The 15591-nt window shown below is 46.4% G+C and overlaps 2 protein-coding genes and 1 long non-coding RNA gene across 6 annotated transcripts; 1 reads left to right on the plus strand and 2 right to left on the minus strand.

The window, feature by feature from the left end:
• Positions 1-493: 493 nt before the first annotated feature.
• On the minus strand, positions 494-6163 carry Hsc70-3 (heat shock protein 70 cognate 3). 3 transcript variants are annotated; one of them, XM_015186167.2, is made up of 3 exons: positions 5850-6163; positions 3062-3208; positions 494-2955 (listed from the first exon to the last, which is right to left on the minus strand). In XM_015186167.2, the coding sequence occupies exons 2-3, from the start codon at positions 3184-3186 to the stop codon at positions 1110-1112; spliced, it is 1971 nt and encodes a 656-aa protein (XP_015041653.1). In that variant the 5' UTR covers positions 3187-3208; positions 5850-6163; the 3' UTR covers positions 494-1109. The 3 variants fall into 3 exon arrangements, with proteins under 3 accessions (XP_015041653.1, XP_015041654.1, XP_001354758.1); XM_015186168.2 differs by lacking the exon at positions 5850-6163 and adding an exon at positions 4897-5029; XM_001354722.4 differs by lacking the exon at positions 5850-6163 and adding an exon at positions 3506-3627.
• Positions 3733-4666, plus strand: LOC117184583 (uncharacterized). The gene is made up of 2 exons (XR_004469991.1): positions 3733-4268; positions 4341-4666. It is a non-coding gene; the product is annotated as an uncharacterized lncRNA (long non-coding RNA).
• Positions 6164-7296: 1133 nt separating the features above from the next.
• On the minus strand, positions 7297-14643 carry LOC4815352 (uncharacterized). Of its 2 annotated transcripts, none has more exons than XM_001354721.4 (8): positions 14452-14643; positions 12194-12991; positions 11835-12019; positions 11072-11251; positions 10029-10998; positions 9474-9895; positions 9073-9400; positions 7297-8999 (listed from the first exon to the last, which is right to left on the minus strand). In XM_001354721.4, the coding sequence occupies exons 2-8, from the start codon at positions 12306-12308 to the stop codon at positions 8392-8394; spliced, it is 2808 nt and encodes a 935-aa protein (XP_001354757.2). In that variant the 5' UTR covers positions 12309-12991; positions 14452-14643; the 3' UTR covers positions 7297-8391. The 2 variants fall into 2 exon arrangements, with proteins under 2 accessions (XP_001354757.2, XP_033238797.1); XM_033382906.1 differs by lacking the exon at positions 14452-14643 and adding an exon at positions 14299-14441.
• Positions 14644-15591: the final 948 nt, after the last annotated feature.

Here is a 15591-nt window from a genome sequence, read left to right on the forward strand (position 1 = left end):
TCCAGAAACGAAGATCTCAATAGACCCAAATGCCGCTAGAGGGCTTGAGTCTGCGCACCAGGACAGGCGTTTTTTTTTTTCAATTTTTAAAACTATTTAGCAAGTTCTAAAGATGGTCAGGAGATCTGCTCAACCAAGGCCTACAACAGCCTTGTGTTTGGCTTTGTAAAGTAGAGTGCAATCAGTCCGAATGGTAAATGGAAACCATGAAAATAGTGGACTGCTAAATGATCCTCTCCCTCCTTCTGGTACCCTTGGATCCGCATGAAAATCGTGTACAGTTAAGAGGACTACACAATGATGGTTACTTTTTCAATTTTTTTTATTTTATTTTTAAATAAATTAGAAAGTTCTTCGTAAAATCGAAGAATCCATTATGTTGCTGCTAGGGCCTGCTGCTGGTTGGGAGTTGTTGCCGAATCATCCTGCGACTGCGGCTACGGCTGCTGCTACGGTTTTATCTTTCTTTTATATCATTTATTTGTGTTGTGTATTTTCATTTTGTTTTTGCATTGTCTTTGAATCATTTTGCTTATCGCCAGCCCCGCCGCAGCTCTCGTTCTTATTCGTCGTTTTGTTTCACGTTTCCTCTCTCTTATACATATAACATTTTTCTCATTTGCTTTACCTATCCTCCCCCTTCTTTTCAATCTCTGTGACGATTTCCAGGGTTTCCTGTTACAGTTATGTGTATGTCTATATGTATATATAAAAAAAAATTTACAGTTTTACATAATTACGGATGGTTTGGAGAGGGGTTCGTTCGCGGGTCCGCAACGCGGAAGGCGATTAAACACACATAAATCATGATCAAATTTCTTAGTTTTCGAACAAAAGAGAATTACAAGTACTCAAAATTTAGAGCTTAAAACAAAACAAAAATGTATATATATATATAGTTAATTTTGGAAATTTCCTTAAAGGTCGAATGGATGCTTGTGGGCGGGGGATGATGTCGGCCGGGTGTAGTAATAGTAGTAGTATTTGATGCTGTTCATTCTGTTTGTTGTTGTTGTTGTTGTTGTTTGTGGTTGTTGTTAAGTTACATAATTGTGTTATCAGTCTGAAATGATCTTCTAGCCATCGTGGTGGGGGGCGCTAGGGCCGCCTTACAGCTCGTCCTTGAGATCGGCATCATCGCCGCCCTCTGGAGGTGGTGCGCCGCCAGTGCCCTGATAGAGCTTGGCAATCACCGGCTGGACGATGGCCTCGAGGTCCTTCTTCTGCTTCTTGTACTCCTCTGGATCGGCGTCCGGGTTCTGCTCGAGCCACTTGATCGACTCATCGATGGCCGATTCCAGCTTGGTCTTCTCGTCGTCGCTCAGCTTGGCGCCCAGCTTCTCCTTGTCGCCGATCTGGTTTTTCAGGCTGTAGGCATACGACTCGAGCTCGTTGCGGGTCTCGACGCGCTCCTTGAGCTTCTTGTCCTCATCGGCGAATTTCTCAGCATCGTGGATCATGCGATCAATGTCTTCGGGCGTTAGGCGGTTCTGGTCGTTGGTGATGACAATCTTCTCCTTGTTTCCGGTGCCCTTGTCCTCGGCGCTGACCTGCAGGATGCCGTTGGCGTCAATCTCGAACGAGACCTCAATCTGGGGAATGCCGCGTGGTGCTGGTGGGATGCCAGTCAGATCGAATTTGCCCAAGAGATGGTTGTCCTTGGTCATGGGGCGCTCGCCCTCGTACACCTGAATGGTGACGGTGTGCTGATTGTCAGAAGCGGTCGAGAATACCTGCGACTTCTTGGTGGGGATCACGGTGTTGCGGGGAATCAGTTTGGTCATCACACCGCCAACAGTTTCGATGCCCATGGTCAGTGGGTTGACATCAAGCAGAACGATGGCATCGGTGTCCTGTTCGCCAGAGAGAACGCCAGCCTGAACGGCGGCACCATAGGCCACAGCCTCATCGGGATTGATGCCGCGAGAGGGTTCCTTGCCTCCGAAGAAGTCCTTGACCAGCTGCTGGACCTTGGGGATACGAGTGGAACCGCCAACCAGCACAATCTCGTTCACGTCCTTCTTGTTCATATCGGCATCCTCGAGCACCTTCTGCACGGGCTTCAGGGTGGAGCGGAAGAGATCCAAGTTGAGCTCCTCGAACTTGGCACGGGTCAGAGTCTCGGAGAAGTCATCGCCCTCGAAGAAGGACTCGATCTCGATGCGCACTTGGTGGGAGCCGGACAGGGCGCGCTTGGCCTTCTCTACCTCACGACGCAGCTTCTGGACGGCACGGTTGTCCTTGCGGATGTCCTTACCCTTCTTCTTCTTGTACAGCTTGATGAAATGGTCCATCACGCGCTGATCGAAGTCCTCGCCTCCCAAATGAGTGTCACCGTTGGTGGCCACCACCTCGAACACGCCGTTATCGATGGTCAGCAGGGAGACATCGAAGGTACCGCCGCCAAGATCGAACACCAGCACGTTCTTCTCGCCCTCCCTCTTATCCAGACCGTAGGCAATGGCCGCAGCAGTCGGTTCGTTGATAATGCGCATAACATTGAGACCGGCAATGACGCCAGCATCCTTGGTGGCTTGACGCTGGGCATCGTTGAAGTAGGCCGGCACTGTGACCACGGCGTGGGTGACCTTCTTGCCCAGATAAGCTTCGGCGGTTTCCTTCATCTTGCCGAGGACCATGGCAGAGATCTCCTCGGGGGCGAACACCTTGGCGCCCTGCGACGTGTCCACGCTGATGTGCGGCTTTGAGTTCTTCTCGACCACCTTGAAGGGGAAGAACTTAATGTCGTGCTGGACATTTGTGTCGGACCACTCGCGACCGATCAGCCGCTTGGCATCGAAGACTGTGTTCTCAGGATTTGTCGTCAACTGGTTCTTGGCGGCGTCACCAATCAGACGCTCGCCATCGGCAGTGAAGGCCACATATGAGGGCGTGATACGGTTGCCCTGATCGTTGGCAATGATCTCCACGCGTCCGTTCTTGTAAACGCCAACGCTGCATAAATGGAATGGTACAAAAGGAGGCCATGAGTACCGATCGATTCCAATAGGATAGAATGGGGACAGGAGGATGGGCTTTAACGAGCAATAAGAATACCTACCAAGAGTATGTGGTTCCCAGATCAATGCCAATAACGGTGCCCAGTTCCTTGTCCTTCTCTTTCTTCTCCTCGCCCAGCGAGAGGCCGACAAAGGCCACCACAGCCAGTAATATACATAACCTCATCTTGAAGATTCTTCAAAATAAACTGTAAGCGAGAGAGTGAAAATTATTTGCGATTAGTATTTATTTCGATAATTCCTTAGAGCTTGACTTTTGTACACGTCAACACACTGACTAGATGGCACACACACACACACACATACACGCGCACCGTGGGGGAACAAAGAGAGAGAGAGAATAAAATTGCTGACGTCGATTTCAACAAGTGTCAACAGGTACCGTTAGGTGTCCTACTTAAGCACTGAGCGACGACGACGTCAGCGCCGGCCTATAAGAATTTATGGTACACTTCCTAAATGGCACACTTGGCTTTTGTCTCTACCTGGAATAATTTGAGAGATGGAAACGCTGCGAGTACTAATTAACAAGACACACGTCTGCTTCAGAGGCTAACTGGCCAACAACTGTAAACTGTAAGGCGCTGTTCAAGACGTGTGCTGCCCCTCGCTGCTGCCGGCACTGACATTGACCGACGCCAACGTCAACGCAGGCAGCGCAGTAGCATTGGGGGGAGACTTTTTTGTATACGTGTAACATTTTTCTGGTTCTTTCTGTTGCTTAATCTCCAAGCGAAGGTTGAGAGAGCGAGAGAGATAGAGCGGGAGAGTAGCAGCCGGCTCTTGGTGTGGGGCGAGAGCAACAAAGATAGCAGCAAACTGGTTTTTTTTTATTCTTCCATAAACATCGTGCTCTAAGAACAATGTACTAGCAAACAGACTCGGACACACATGTGGTGAAAGTCTCTGTGGCGGCAGAACCGGCAAGAGCCACTAACAAAATGAATTTGCACAGCTGTTTTATTATTACTCTCACGCTCTCTCGCACACTGCTTTATCTACAAATTGCTAACCGAGTTTTTGTTCCTATATTTTTTCACTGACGTGTACTTTGCCAAAGACCAAAGAGAGAGCCGGATCACAATGCGTGGAGGAAGCTTTAAATCTGCTATAAATGACGTGTAAAAAGCTGATTGAATGGCATGCACACATACATCCATACGTACATGATGCACGCACACAACACAGCCAGACAGAAGAAGAAGAAGGAGCGGCAGAGACGGCGATAAAGTTGGCGCAAGCGCCCTAGTCTGTTCAGATCAAATATTAATATCGCAATTTGTTGTACCTATTTTATAAGGAAATTGATGAAGATTATAGAAGCTAGACTACAGGAGTTTGGGTACAACAATAGCTGAGAAATGGGCCTGTAGGGACCGTTCGCCGCATACGTCAGAGTTCCCAGACATGTCCAATATGAACAGCGGAATATGTGAATGAACTTTGCGGCTAATTTGTTAATAACATACGCTACGGTAATTTATGCGTTACCAACTGCTATGAATAGGCACAGCTTTGCGCATAAATTGGTTAATTATGCACAGCACGGCCAGAAATGCCACACGTCACAGTGCCGCATAGGCCGGAATACTCGAATAAAAAGATGTTAACGTCAACTGAATTTGTTGCAATGCAACCAAACGAAAGCTTTGCCTATTTCTGGGGAATTCTCTTTGGGGGCACGTGTTGGTTTTCATGCAGGCTGCTGCTGTGGCAATTTTTTTAGAGGCCAGGACCACCTTTTGCCAACATGGCGGCAGAATTGCATTTGTCAGCCGTCCCACTGCAATTACTCTTTTATTCGAAGCACTACTCACTATTCCTATTGAACCTATCTAGTCTTCGCACTGGATTATTTGAAATTTTAAAAACTTACACTTGGAATATTTTCGCTTAAACCTTCTCGAATTGTCGATTTCTGAAATTCTGAACGACCCAACACTTCACAAAAATGTATTCTAATATAACTACACATTTGCTACACATTTGGTACATACTTGCTACATAATGGAAGGAAAAAGAGGGTATGGACAACAGGCAAAACCGCCCAGAGAAGTCAACTAATGCAAGGTAAAATCCACCCCATTGGCTCAATATACCTTGCACGAATACAGCTTTGTGTATTGAAAGTATATTGTCGTCACACGCGAGGTGAGGTTCGTATGAACCTTGCACTTTGCCATGGCTGTTTTTGGCTGTTGTCCATACCCCTTTTTATAGCCCAATTAAAAGCTACGACTCATTTTTTCGTTGCAGGAGAGAGCACTTATCGATAAGATCTCTCAGAAATATACCAAAATATACCGTAAATTTGCCGGTGAAATTCTGACACTCTGCCGGCTAGTAGGGGTGAAAGACTTTCGATTATTGTCTTGGATCTAAGGATGGGAGTACTAATAGTTATGTCCCTCAAAGAGGAGTGTATCAAATCAGTGTAAAAGGACACATGTTACAGACAGAAGGAAGCGTGTCCACCCACATTTCGTTTGTTTTTTTTTTTTTAGTTGATAACGTATTTGTTTTCTATCATATCCATAGTTCTCGATAGTTCCCAATTACAATCGATATACAAATTTGTATATGTAAAATAATACTTTTGATAAGTTTGAACAATTCCAAGAGAATAAGCGCAAAGTTTACGGCTTACAGACAGTTTTTAAACATAGCTGCATTTTTTGATTCTGCACGCATGCTTATATACCAAACACACACAAGTTCAACTTCGGGCCACGTCAGTGCTCAACTGCGTCGAATCAGTATTGGAGAACGCCTGTCTGTCCAAACTGATTTTCAAACAAACAAAATTTCGCCGCCTTCGTTGGTACTTACTTTTGCTAACTTAAACTAATGCTGCACGCAAAAAAAAATATTATGAATTAATTGTCACTTTGTTGTGCTCCGCTTCTAAGTGGTTAAGTCTTTGTTGTCTTTTGGCTTGGTTTCATAAAATTAATGGAATTATATATTTTGTTTGTAAATTGTATGATTCAGTCACGCTTTTTTTTGTTTGTTTGTAACTTTCTGGTATTCTTGTAATCGCACTGTTTTTTTTAATCCAATGTAACGATTTTGTCGCGTCTTTTGTCTCTTGTGCTCAATGTTGTTTTCCGCTGACGTTTGTTTTGAAACTGATTCTCGCTCTCTGCGGCGGAGGCTATTTATACGACGCCACAATGACGTGGTGGGACACGTCAGTGCATGCAGCAGCTGTGATTGGCGGCGTCGTCTCCGCCCCACCCACTGGAAAGTTCGTCATTGAGCACGAAAGCGCGCGAGCGAACCTCTCTGAAAGCTTATTTTTCCACTTCTTTCCCCCCCTTTGTTGTTTAGACAAACATTTTCGGTTTCGAATAGTTTGAGCGGGGAGGGTTGAGGGTGGTAAGTTGCCGTGATTTGGGTGGCGAATGGAGGTGAAACCGATGTTTGCCTGATGCAAATATCCGTTAACCGTTGGTAAGACTCTGATAGCCGCCATCACTGACGTGTACATTGCCCAATTATTATCCTACGATGATGTTTACCATTGAAATGGAACTGCTGTCGGGCACCGCCAGCAGGTTGAGCGCATATTTACCGTTACCCTAGGGCAGCGTTGTATTATTTACTGCTAACAAAGCAAGTGGGACATTTTTGGGAAATTTCAAAAGTTTCGTGGCGTACCCTGTATTTGAGAATTGCAGATATTCTCCAATCCATTCCATAATGTAAGCGAAGCAAAAAGCTATGCTCCCTCAATTCTATATCGTTCCCTTGATATACTTTATATTTTCATATTTAAAGCAAAGCGTTTGTTTACCTCTGAATAGAAATGTTCAAGAATCTTTCGAAATATCTCTCGATTCAGAAATATTTTGATGTCTTCAAATTCGTTTGGATATTTCCAGAAATTGTTGGCTTTCCGTTTTATTCAAATGCACAACAATTCGCATATTTGAAGCGATTAGATGTTGGGTTGGCTGTTTCTGGAAATTGTCTCCAACATTCGCGAAACCGCCAGAGCACTTGGTGATTTATCTGGAAACACACGCAAATGAAACGCTCAGATTTTCTTTGGTTTTCTCGACTTTTGTAATGACACTCAATCAATATCAATATATTTTCATAACAATACATAGAGCATGTAATAATCATAGATCAATGACGAGTCAGGATCGTCTATCGCCAGCCCCCCCTCTTGGCCCAAAAGGTATCTGTTGCCAAGCTCAGGTTCAGGGTTCTATTTCCAAACCCCAAACCCATTTCCATTCTCATATTTGTGTGTGTGTGTGTGTGTGTGTGAGAGAGGGGGCGTATCATTTCATTCAGTTTTCTTTTCTTCTCGTTTCGTTTCGTTTCTTTTGTTTGTTTTTTGTGGGGAGAGTGCAGGACAAGCTATAGCTATGGCCACAAGAAAACACATTCAATAATCTCTATTCGTTAATTTTGGTATCTAATCGTATAATAATATATATGTATATGTATGTATTTATGTATAAAAAAAAGATTGTAACAAAATGTAATTTATCTATGGCAAATTTGCTTGATTCGCGCGAGTCCCCTCCATTATTTTTTTTTTTCTGGACAAATATTATACGGGATAGTCAAAGTGAATGGACGTGGTCCACTATGTGGGAGGGGAGGGGGGTGTGCCACCAACCATCATCCAACTGGCCAGACATTATATGCATATAGAAATAGTTCTTCTTTAAAGCTCAACGACAATATCTTCGTTTCATTTTATCTTATTATTTGTTTTTTTTTTTGTTTTGGTCAAAAAGTTTTTGCTAATCGAAAATGAATTATAGAAAAGAATTCTTGATGTATATATATATATATGTATATAAAAGTCGGAGCATACGGGGTGCGGGCATGGGGGAAAAGCACATCGAAAAACGATCAGTAGTTAATACGTTATATATGTATATAAGAGTACAGTTACAGTTACAGTTACAGTTCTGGGCAATTAGAGTGCACAAAAAGTGTGTGGCGTTCTTGTATTTTGTTGCTGTTTCTGCTTGTACAATAATTTGTTGAATTTTCTTTTCTTTTCTTTTTTTTTTGCTAATTGCTGAAACTCTTGAGTTGCATAGATCCGTTATTCCAATTCAATTTCCAAGTTTTGTGGCTATCCTCTGTTTGGTCCGAAACAATTTTGGGTTTGTGTTTCCACGTATGTGTGTGTGTGTGGTGGAGATACAATATAGACAGCATGCTGTATCCGCCGGATAACCAAAAGAAGCAAGCGACACTGCAAGCTGCTTACACATATCCATTGTACATATATAGTCGTGTATATATATATAATCTATATTCTGTTTGGTGCGGTGGCAGCAAATTGTTTCCTTTCCTACCCACTTTCACTCCTACTCCTACCCCTACTCCTCCCCTATTCCTACTCATGCCTCACACCGCATATGGACAGGAACGTACTGAAGTTGTGCAGACTGCACGCCGGCAGTACGGTGTATACAATGGAGGCCATCTCCTGGCATTTGACCCGAAAGTCATGCAGCGACTGCAGCAGCAGCTCTGTTGGTGGGGCCGCATTCACCTGATAGAACAGCTTCAGGTGTATCGCTGGCTTCTGATGCTGTGACTGCTGCTGCTGTTGTTGCTGCTGCTGCTGCTGGTGCTGTTGCTGCTGCTGCTGTTGCTGATCGCCTCCAGCACCACCGGGCACCGAGGGCGTTGAGGGCGGTGTCTCGCCCACTGGCTCGCTGACAGCCTGTGCTGGCTGCTGCTTCAGCTTGGCAAGGGGATAATCCTTGAGCAAACGATTCACAATGTACGTCAGAATCTCATCCATATGCTCCGCACTGACCGACTGCGCCACGCGGCAATGGTTGCCCAGTATATCGTCGCTCAGTTGCGTTAGCTGTGTGGTGGACGAGGCCAGGCCGGTGGACACATAGCAGACAATGGCCGCACAGTTGTTCTCATAGTTCCAGCGGCGACGTATCGAGATGGTATAGTCGCTAACCGAACAGCCAGTTTCCTCATCTAAATGCAAATGCAAATGAAAATACCGAGATTAGATACCAGGACAGACAAAACAGAACAAGCAAACACTTACAGTCGAAGCGATCGTTGTGGGTATGCGCCCAGACCTGCCACTCGACGAGCGCCTCCCGCGGCAAGGCGGGCAGCACAATGTAGTCCATGATGGCGTTTGTCGTACGCCGCTCCCACTGACGTCGCGCCTCGCCAATGAACGCGGGATGCGTAACAAAGCAAATGCCATGGACCACGTCCCGCAGCTGCCCATGGGCATTCATGGCCTTGGCAATGCGACTGATGTGGCGCAGCGTTAGCTTGCATTGCGGTCGTATGCCACCCTCAATGATTGTCATGCTGCCGGGCACCAAGGCGATCTGTCCCGAAATGTATGTGATTTCCCCAATCTGCAACGGGCCAAGGGGGACGGACGTTCATTATTGATTGATCAAAGAGGGGACTGGACTGGAGTGGACTCACCCTTGTGGACTGGCTGTAGGGTCCTATATTGGCAGGCGCCCAGTGCGAGATGCCCTGCACATGCATCGTGCTGCGGCGGCCATTCAATAGCGCAGCGGCCGTCTCCTCGCCCTCGCGATCCCGCTCCTCGACTGTCAAATGGGCCGTATTGGCCAGACCAATTGTCTGGCGATAGGCAATCGCCTCCATCACCACATGACAGCCATCGGGCAGGGGGCACTCCACACAGACGCGTGTCGGGGGATTGTGAAAGTCAAAGGCCTTCAGGTAGACCCGATTCAATGCCGGATACTCGGCAATGGAGCGCACGTAGAGCGTAATGTAGCACAGATCCTGCAGGTCGTAGCCCTTGCTGGCGCACAGTGCCTTTAATGTGTCCAGGGCCCTCTGCATGCCCTGCTCCATGCCCTCAGAGTCGCAGCCTGTGGCAGGGGGAGAAGCGGAAACAGATTAGCAATCACAAATGGCTCGGCCGAAGGAATAGAAAAGGCGGGGTGGAGGGACATGATATGGGTGGGTGGATAGGTGGTAGAGGGAGATTGATTGATATGATACCCTGTATGCCGGCCAGCCACATCCAGCCCTTGGCATTGATGGCCGCTCTGGCCTCGTTCGCTAATGGACGGAACTCTCTCTCGTATTTCATTGGACTCGGCGGCTGGGTCATGACACTGCTAATGCCGCCAGCTCCTGTCCCTTGCCCAATCCCTGGCCCAGCTCCAGCTCCAGACGGATTATGGCATGTGTTCGCGCTCAGCCCAAGCGAGGAGATGGCCAGCGACATCGAGCCGCATACGGCGGCCGTGCTGCTGCCGAGCGGATTGCCCTGGGTGCTGCTCGCGTAGCTGCCGCTAAAACCCAGGGCACTGCCCGAGGCCGAGGTGGCCGATTGATTATTGTTGGCCAGCGATGCCGCTGCCGTCAGCAGCATGAGCGATGCAGTGGATGCCGCCGCCGAATTGGCCGTCGGTATGGGCTCGTCGACGCTGGCGCTCTTCGTGACAATGGGTATGGGCGAGGAGGCGGACGTGGCCAGGTGGCGCCCGAACGAGTTGCTGCGCGATATCAGCTCGTTCTGGCTGAGCGATTCCCGCAGACGCGTCTCCTTCTCGATCAGCTCCAGTTCCGTTTCGCTGAAATCCGGATCACTCAGATCGCTGTACGTCGACTCGTTGAGGTCGCTGATATAGTCGAGGGAGCGCTTCACAAAGACCACATCGCTGCCGCTGCCGCCGCCACCGCCGCCGGCTGACGAGCTGCCCGGCTCCTTTGGCTGGAGGGTTAGCTTCGTGAAATTGATGTATCCCACCGGGCAAATGGGATCCGCACTGCTGATGATCGTCTGGATGTCCTCCACGGAGATGCGCTGCCGAAAGAGCGGGCAGTCCAGCGTGAATGTCTCGTACTCGCCGCCCTCGCCGCACACATTCAGACCGTACTTGTCGCGCATCTTGAGCAGATGCGGCTGCATCTCCCGCAGCGATTTCCCCAGATGACGGTCCGGCACCAGTCCCAGGGCAGCCACCTGTCGACCAAGCGGATGTGGGTTCGGAATGGAGAAATAGGAGCTGTGCCAGCGGCCACCATTTATGGCTTACCTTTATGATAATGGCATGCACCTGGCAGTCGATCATCTCCTGCAGCAGTTCAGTCTGGTCTCTCCGCCACAGATAGGCCAGCGATATCAGACCAAGACGGCTGCACACATTCTCCACGCGCACGCGCTGATAGTCCGACAGGATGGCGCCCACGGCCACGGCATCCACCTGAAGTTCGTGCTATTGGTAGAACGAGAGAGAGTTACACTAGTTTCTACACAATTGGCCACACAACCCCACGCCACCCCACCCCGCTCTGGCTGCTGCCTGCTGCCTCTATATATAGTGCTATAATATTATTATCATTATTATTATTATTTCTGTTCACGTGCACGGCAACAGTTTGGCTCCGTTTCGCGATAGTCCCGCGAATCAAGAGAGATAAGATTACCGGCAAAACGACTTTCAACAGTATTCCATCCAATTACTGTTGTTATCTTAGGTTTTTGTTGCTGCAGTTGCAACAGTTACACCCCCCCCATTAAGCGGGGCCCAGCCAAGGACATGGCTCAATGATAAACAAAGCCCACAAGGAGGATACAATACAGAAATGGGGGGCTCTAAACGATGCCAGTTCTATCACGCCTTAGGCTATCACTAATACTAAATTTACAATCCCAAAATGGATATCCTAGAGCTTAATGGAATACCCCTCCCGTGTGTGTCATGACCTGCTCTAGGGTAAACTTGTCCAACGGGGAATCGCTGCACTGCACTCTCCACCATTCTCATACTCAGTCCAACCAATCAATCAATCAATCACCTTGCATGTCTCCAGCAGACTGTAGAGATCCTCCACCTCGTCATCGTCGGTGGGCACGTACTGTTTGCCTGTCTGTGTGCTCTTGCCCTTGGTCTCGCGCCGATACAGGGGCAGTCCCATCGCATTGGCCAGTATCTCGATGCCCATGTGGCCCACTGTCTGGTACATGAAGCTGTCCAGTTCATCTGGGAGAGGGAGAAGGAGAGTAGATAGTGGGAGCAGTGGTATCAGTCAATAATCAGTTGCGGGCTTGTTCCATGGTAAATGATTGCACAAATACTCGTTTGGCGTAAACAGATTTAAATGATGGTCTGTGTGGGGGAGGGGGGGAGGGGAGGGGGTGTCGGTCTGGGTCTCACCTCTGTCCTTGGGATGGAGATTGGCCAGGGCGACGATTTCATGGCCCTCGGCAACGCATTGCATCATGTTGTAGCAGCTATCCTTGCCGCCACTGACCATGGCCACGACCCGCATCTTGGTGGAATTTGCTCGCCTCCCTTTCTGTGTGTGTGTGTGTGTGTGTGTGTCCTGATATTTAGCTCTTTGGAAGAAGCTCCTTCCTTCTGTTCTTCTGTCTATTTGGGAGTCTCTCTCTCTCTCTTTTTTTCTCTCTTTCTATCTTCCTTTATGTAGATCTGTCTATTCCCTTGCTGTGTCTTTCGGTGTCAGTCTCTCCTCCCTGTCCCGCCTGTTCTCTCCTTCTTTTATAGTAGTCGCTACTTTTATTCACTATTCACTATCTCTCTAGCTGTGCAAGGTGTGGGTGTCTCTTCTCTCTCTCTCTCTGTCTCTCTCCCTGTGAGTAAGCGAGTGTGTCGGCGTTTACTCTCCTTTTATTTTTGGCTTAGTTTGTGCTGCTTGTTAGTTTTGAAGTGCGTGCTCATTTGGTCTAATTGTTGACTAGACTTATTGGCTAAAAGAGAACGTATCTGTAGCTGTATCTGTAGCTGTATCTATATCTGTATCTGTGGCTGTAGTTGTGGGTGCTGCTGCTTCTGTTTCGTGTGGTGCGGCGGTGTCTGTTGCGGGGCGTGCTGATGTGGTACGGTGTGGGTCGGGTGTCGTGTGTCGTGGCTACAATATTATTAACACAGTGCGGCGGCTGTTCTGCCTCTGGGATCCCACTTTGTGGCGCCGGGCGGCTGGGCTCTTGTCAACTGTAATAGAGAGAGAGAGAGAGCGAATGATGGGTTAATTATTGTGAGCTGAACGGAGGATCACTGTAAGGATCACCCTTTGCAGATCCGATATTCCTAATAAATATAGGGTATAAAAAGGAGAAGAGAATATTCTAAAAGTGTAACCAAAAGAGAAAGCCATCAACCCTGTAGCCCGTACGGAAAGAGAGAGAGAGCGATAAGCGAATATCTTTGCATTTGCAACTGGGAAACGAATCAGAGAGAGATCTAATGAGGATCAAAGAGAGTGAACGAATTCCTGTCAAGTTCATGGACAACTGTAGGAGAGAGTCAGGCTCATTGAAGAGAGATTCTCTCTATCAGTGCATTGCCAACTGTCACCCATAGTGCATCTTGAACTGTAGGAGGTGTATCTATATGGGGGAAAAAGGACTGCGTAAGAGCTTGTTGCTGCCGCAGAGGAAATTCAATTATGCGCAAAGTGCATCCTCATACCATCACGCCACAAAAACACAAGCATATGGAGAAACGTGGCGGACACCTGGGCACGCAGGAAATGTTGGCCCCTGATTGCATTAAAATCCCCAAAGGAAGCAGACCAGGCCACCACCACAGACCGACAAGGATTCTGAATTGTTCTCTCCTTATGCTCTCCACCCACTCCTATTACCAGATGCACTTTCTTATTGCCACTTCTCAACAATCTGTCCTCTCGCCCACTTATTTTCTTGTTGGTTTTGGCTTTTTCTTGGGGAGGGGATGCAGGATGCATTCTGCAAGGAAGAGTTTACAAGAGATTCGATTCTAATTGGAATACTCGACCAACCAAAATGATTGCACGAAGGTCACACACACAGGCACACACACTGTATATGCACACACACGGACATCTATTTATTTATTTTGTTTGCATTCTTTTGATTTTGTTTAAAGACATATTGAGACGTTTGTTTGTTGTTTGGCTTTTTGCTCTAGCATAAATGAACATTTATAAATAAATTGAATTAGTTTCGCCGGTGTGGGTGGGTGGAGGGAGAGAAAGAACACACAAAAAAAATACACAGAAGCGCGTGCGTTTTCAACAACAAAAACAAAAGCAATAGAAACAAAATGAAAGTATAGAAAGAAAAGAAGGACCGCAAAAAAACGGACGATAGCACACATACACACACACTGTCACACAGCTATATTGCACATACGTATAAAAATATATTTATGTATCAAAGATTTGACCCAAATATGCAAAAGAAATGTTCTTTTGCTATAAATTTGGACACTTTTCTTGTTCTGTTTGTTTTTTGTTGCCGATGGCTGAAAACACTCACTGAATACCAAAACACATACACCGACTTCTTTGCAAATAAATTCTTGACAACAACAACCACAAAAACAACAACAAAAAATGTGGATTTCGAAGAGGATGCTTCCGTTTGAGTCCATCGAGAAACCTAAAGCTTAGAACGTAATTCGAAACAAACCCGTTGTTGGGGGGAAAAGCAAAGCTGCTCCGTCTGCTGCTACGCAGCTGAAAAGTTGTGCCACAGACTACGCGAAATTTAAGTGGGAAAAAAAAAATTATTTTGCCGCTAATTAAAGCTGGAGAACAGTGTGACCGCGCACTTATCTAAAAATACACGGTCTTCCCTCAGAAATATACCGAAATAAACTGACAAGTTATTGGCATTCAACTTGCATCATATTTCTGGCTTTTGGTATTTGGTTGAATATTACTAGCTAGCTAAGACACTCAGCGCTGAACTAAATTTTCGACAACACAAGAAATTTTTAAATACTCCTTTTGATTGGATTTGATTGCAAATTAAGTTTAAGCAACTTCCACTAAATTAATGTCTTTACATGGTAACTACACGCCAAATTCGCAATACATTAACTACATTTGGAAGGGGAAATGTGTACGTACGTTTCAAAAATATTCAATATTTGGCCCATGGCAGCGCCAGTGTGAAAAACCTCCGTTATCCACTTTTTTACATGATTTTTCCGACATTTTTGAAACAATTGAAATTTTGATGGCAAACGATCAGGAATTCGATGCTGATCACGAATTAGTATTCAGTATGGGCTCGAAAATGGTTCTCCATTGAGGCATTGACTGCACTCAAATTCCAACCGTTCTTTGAAATCCATCCGCTGGGAAATTGCTGTAAAAAAGCGGTATGGACAACGGGAAAACGGCCTACAAAATGCAACGCCTGCGAAGTAAAGTCCACCCCTTTCCGAATATACCTTGAGACGAAATTGGCTTTTTGTCTTCAAGGTATATTGTCCTCACACAGTGCGAAACAGTGTGACCGTATAAAAATAATTACTCCCTTGCCTTGTACTAAAATCGATAACAGGTTATTTATCAGCTGATTTTTAGATCAATACACAAATTCAAATATCAAAAAAAAATTTGTTTTTCGTTTGCATGAACATAATCATTAATTTCATAAAAATATGTGGGCAAAGCTGAGAGATCTATATAGCTAGTAATATTTGTCGTAATAACCGGTTGACAACAATAATTCATACCCTAGGGAAAAGGATATTATAGAATTGAGAAAATGTTTGTCATCCTAGGCTCCGTAGGCATCAGGATCGGGATAAATATATAC

Source organism: Drosophila pseudoobscura, chromosome X (genome assembly GCF_009870125.1).
Source record: "Drosophila pseudoobscura strain MV-25-SWS-2005 chromosome X, UCI_Dpse_MV25, whole genome shotgun sequence".
Taxonomy (NCBI): Eukaryota; Metazoa; Arthropoda; class Insecta; order Diptera; family Drosophilidae; genus Drosophila; species Drosophila pseudoobscura.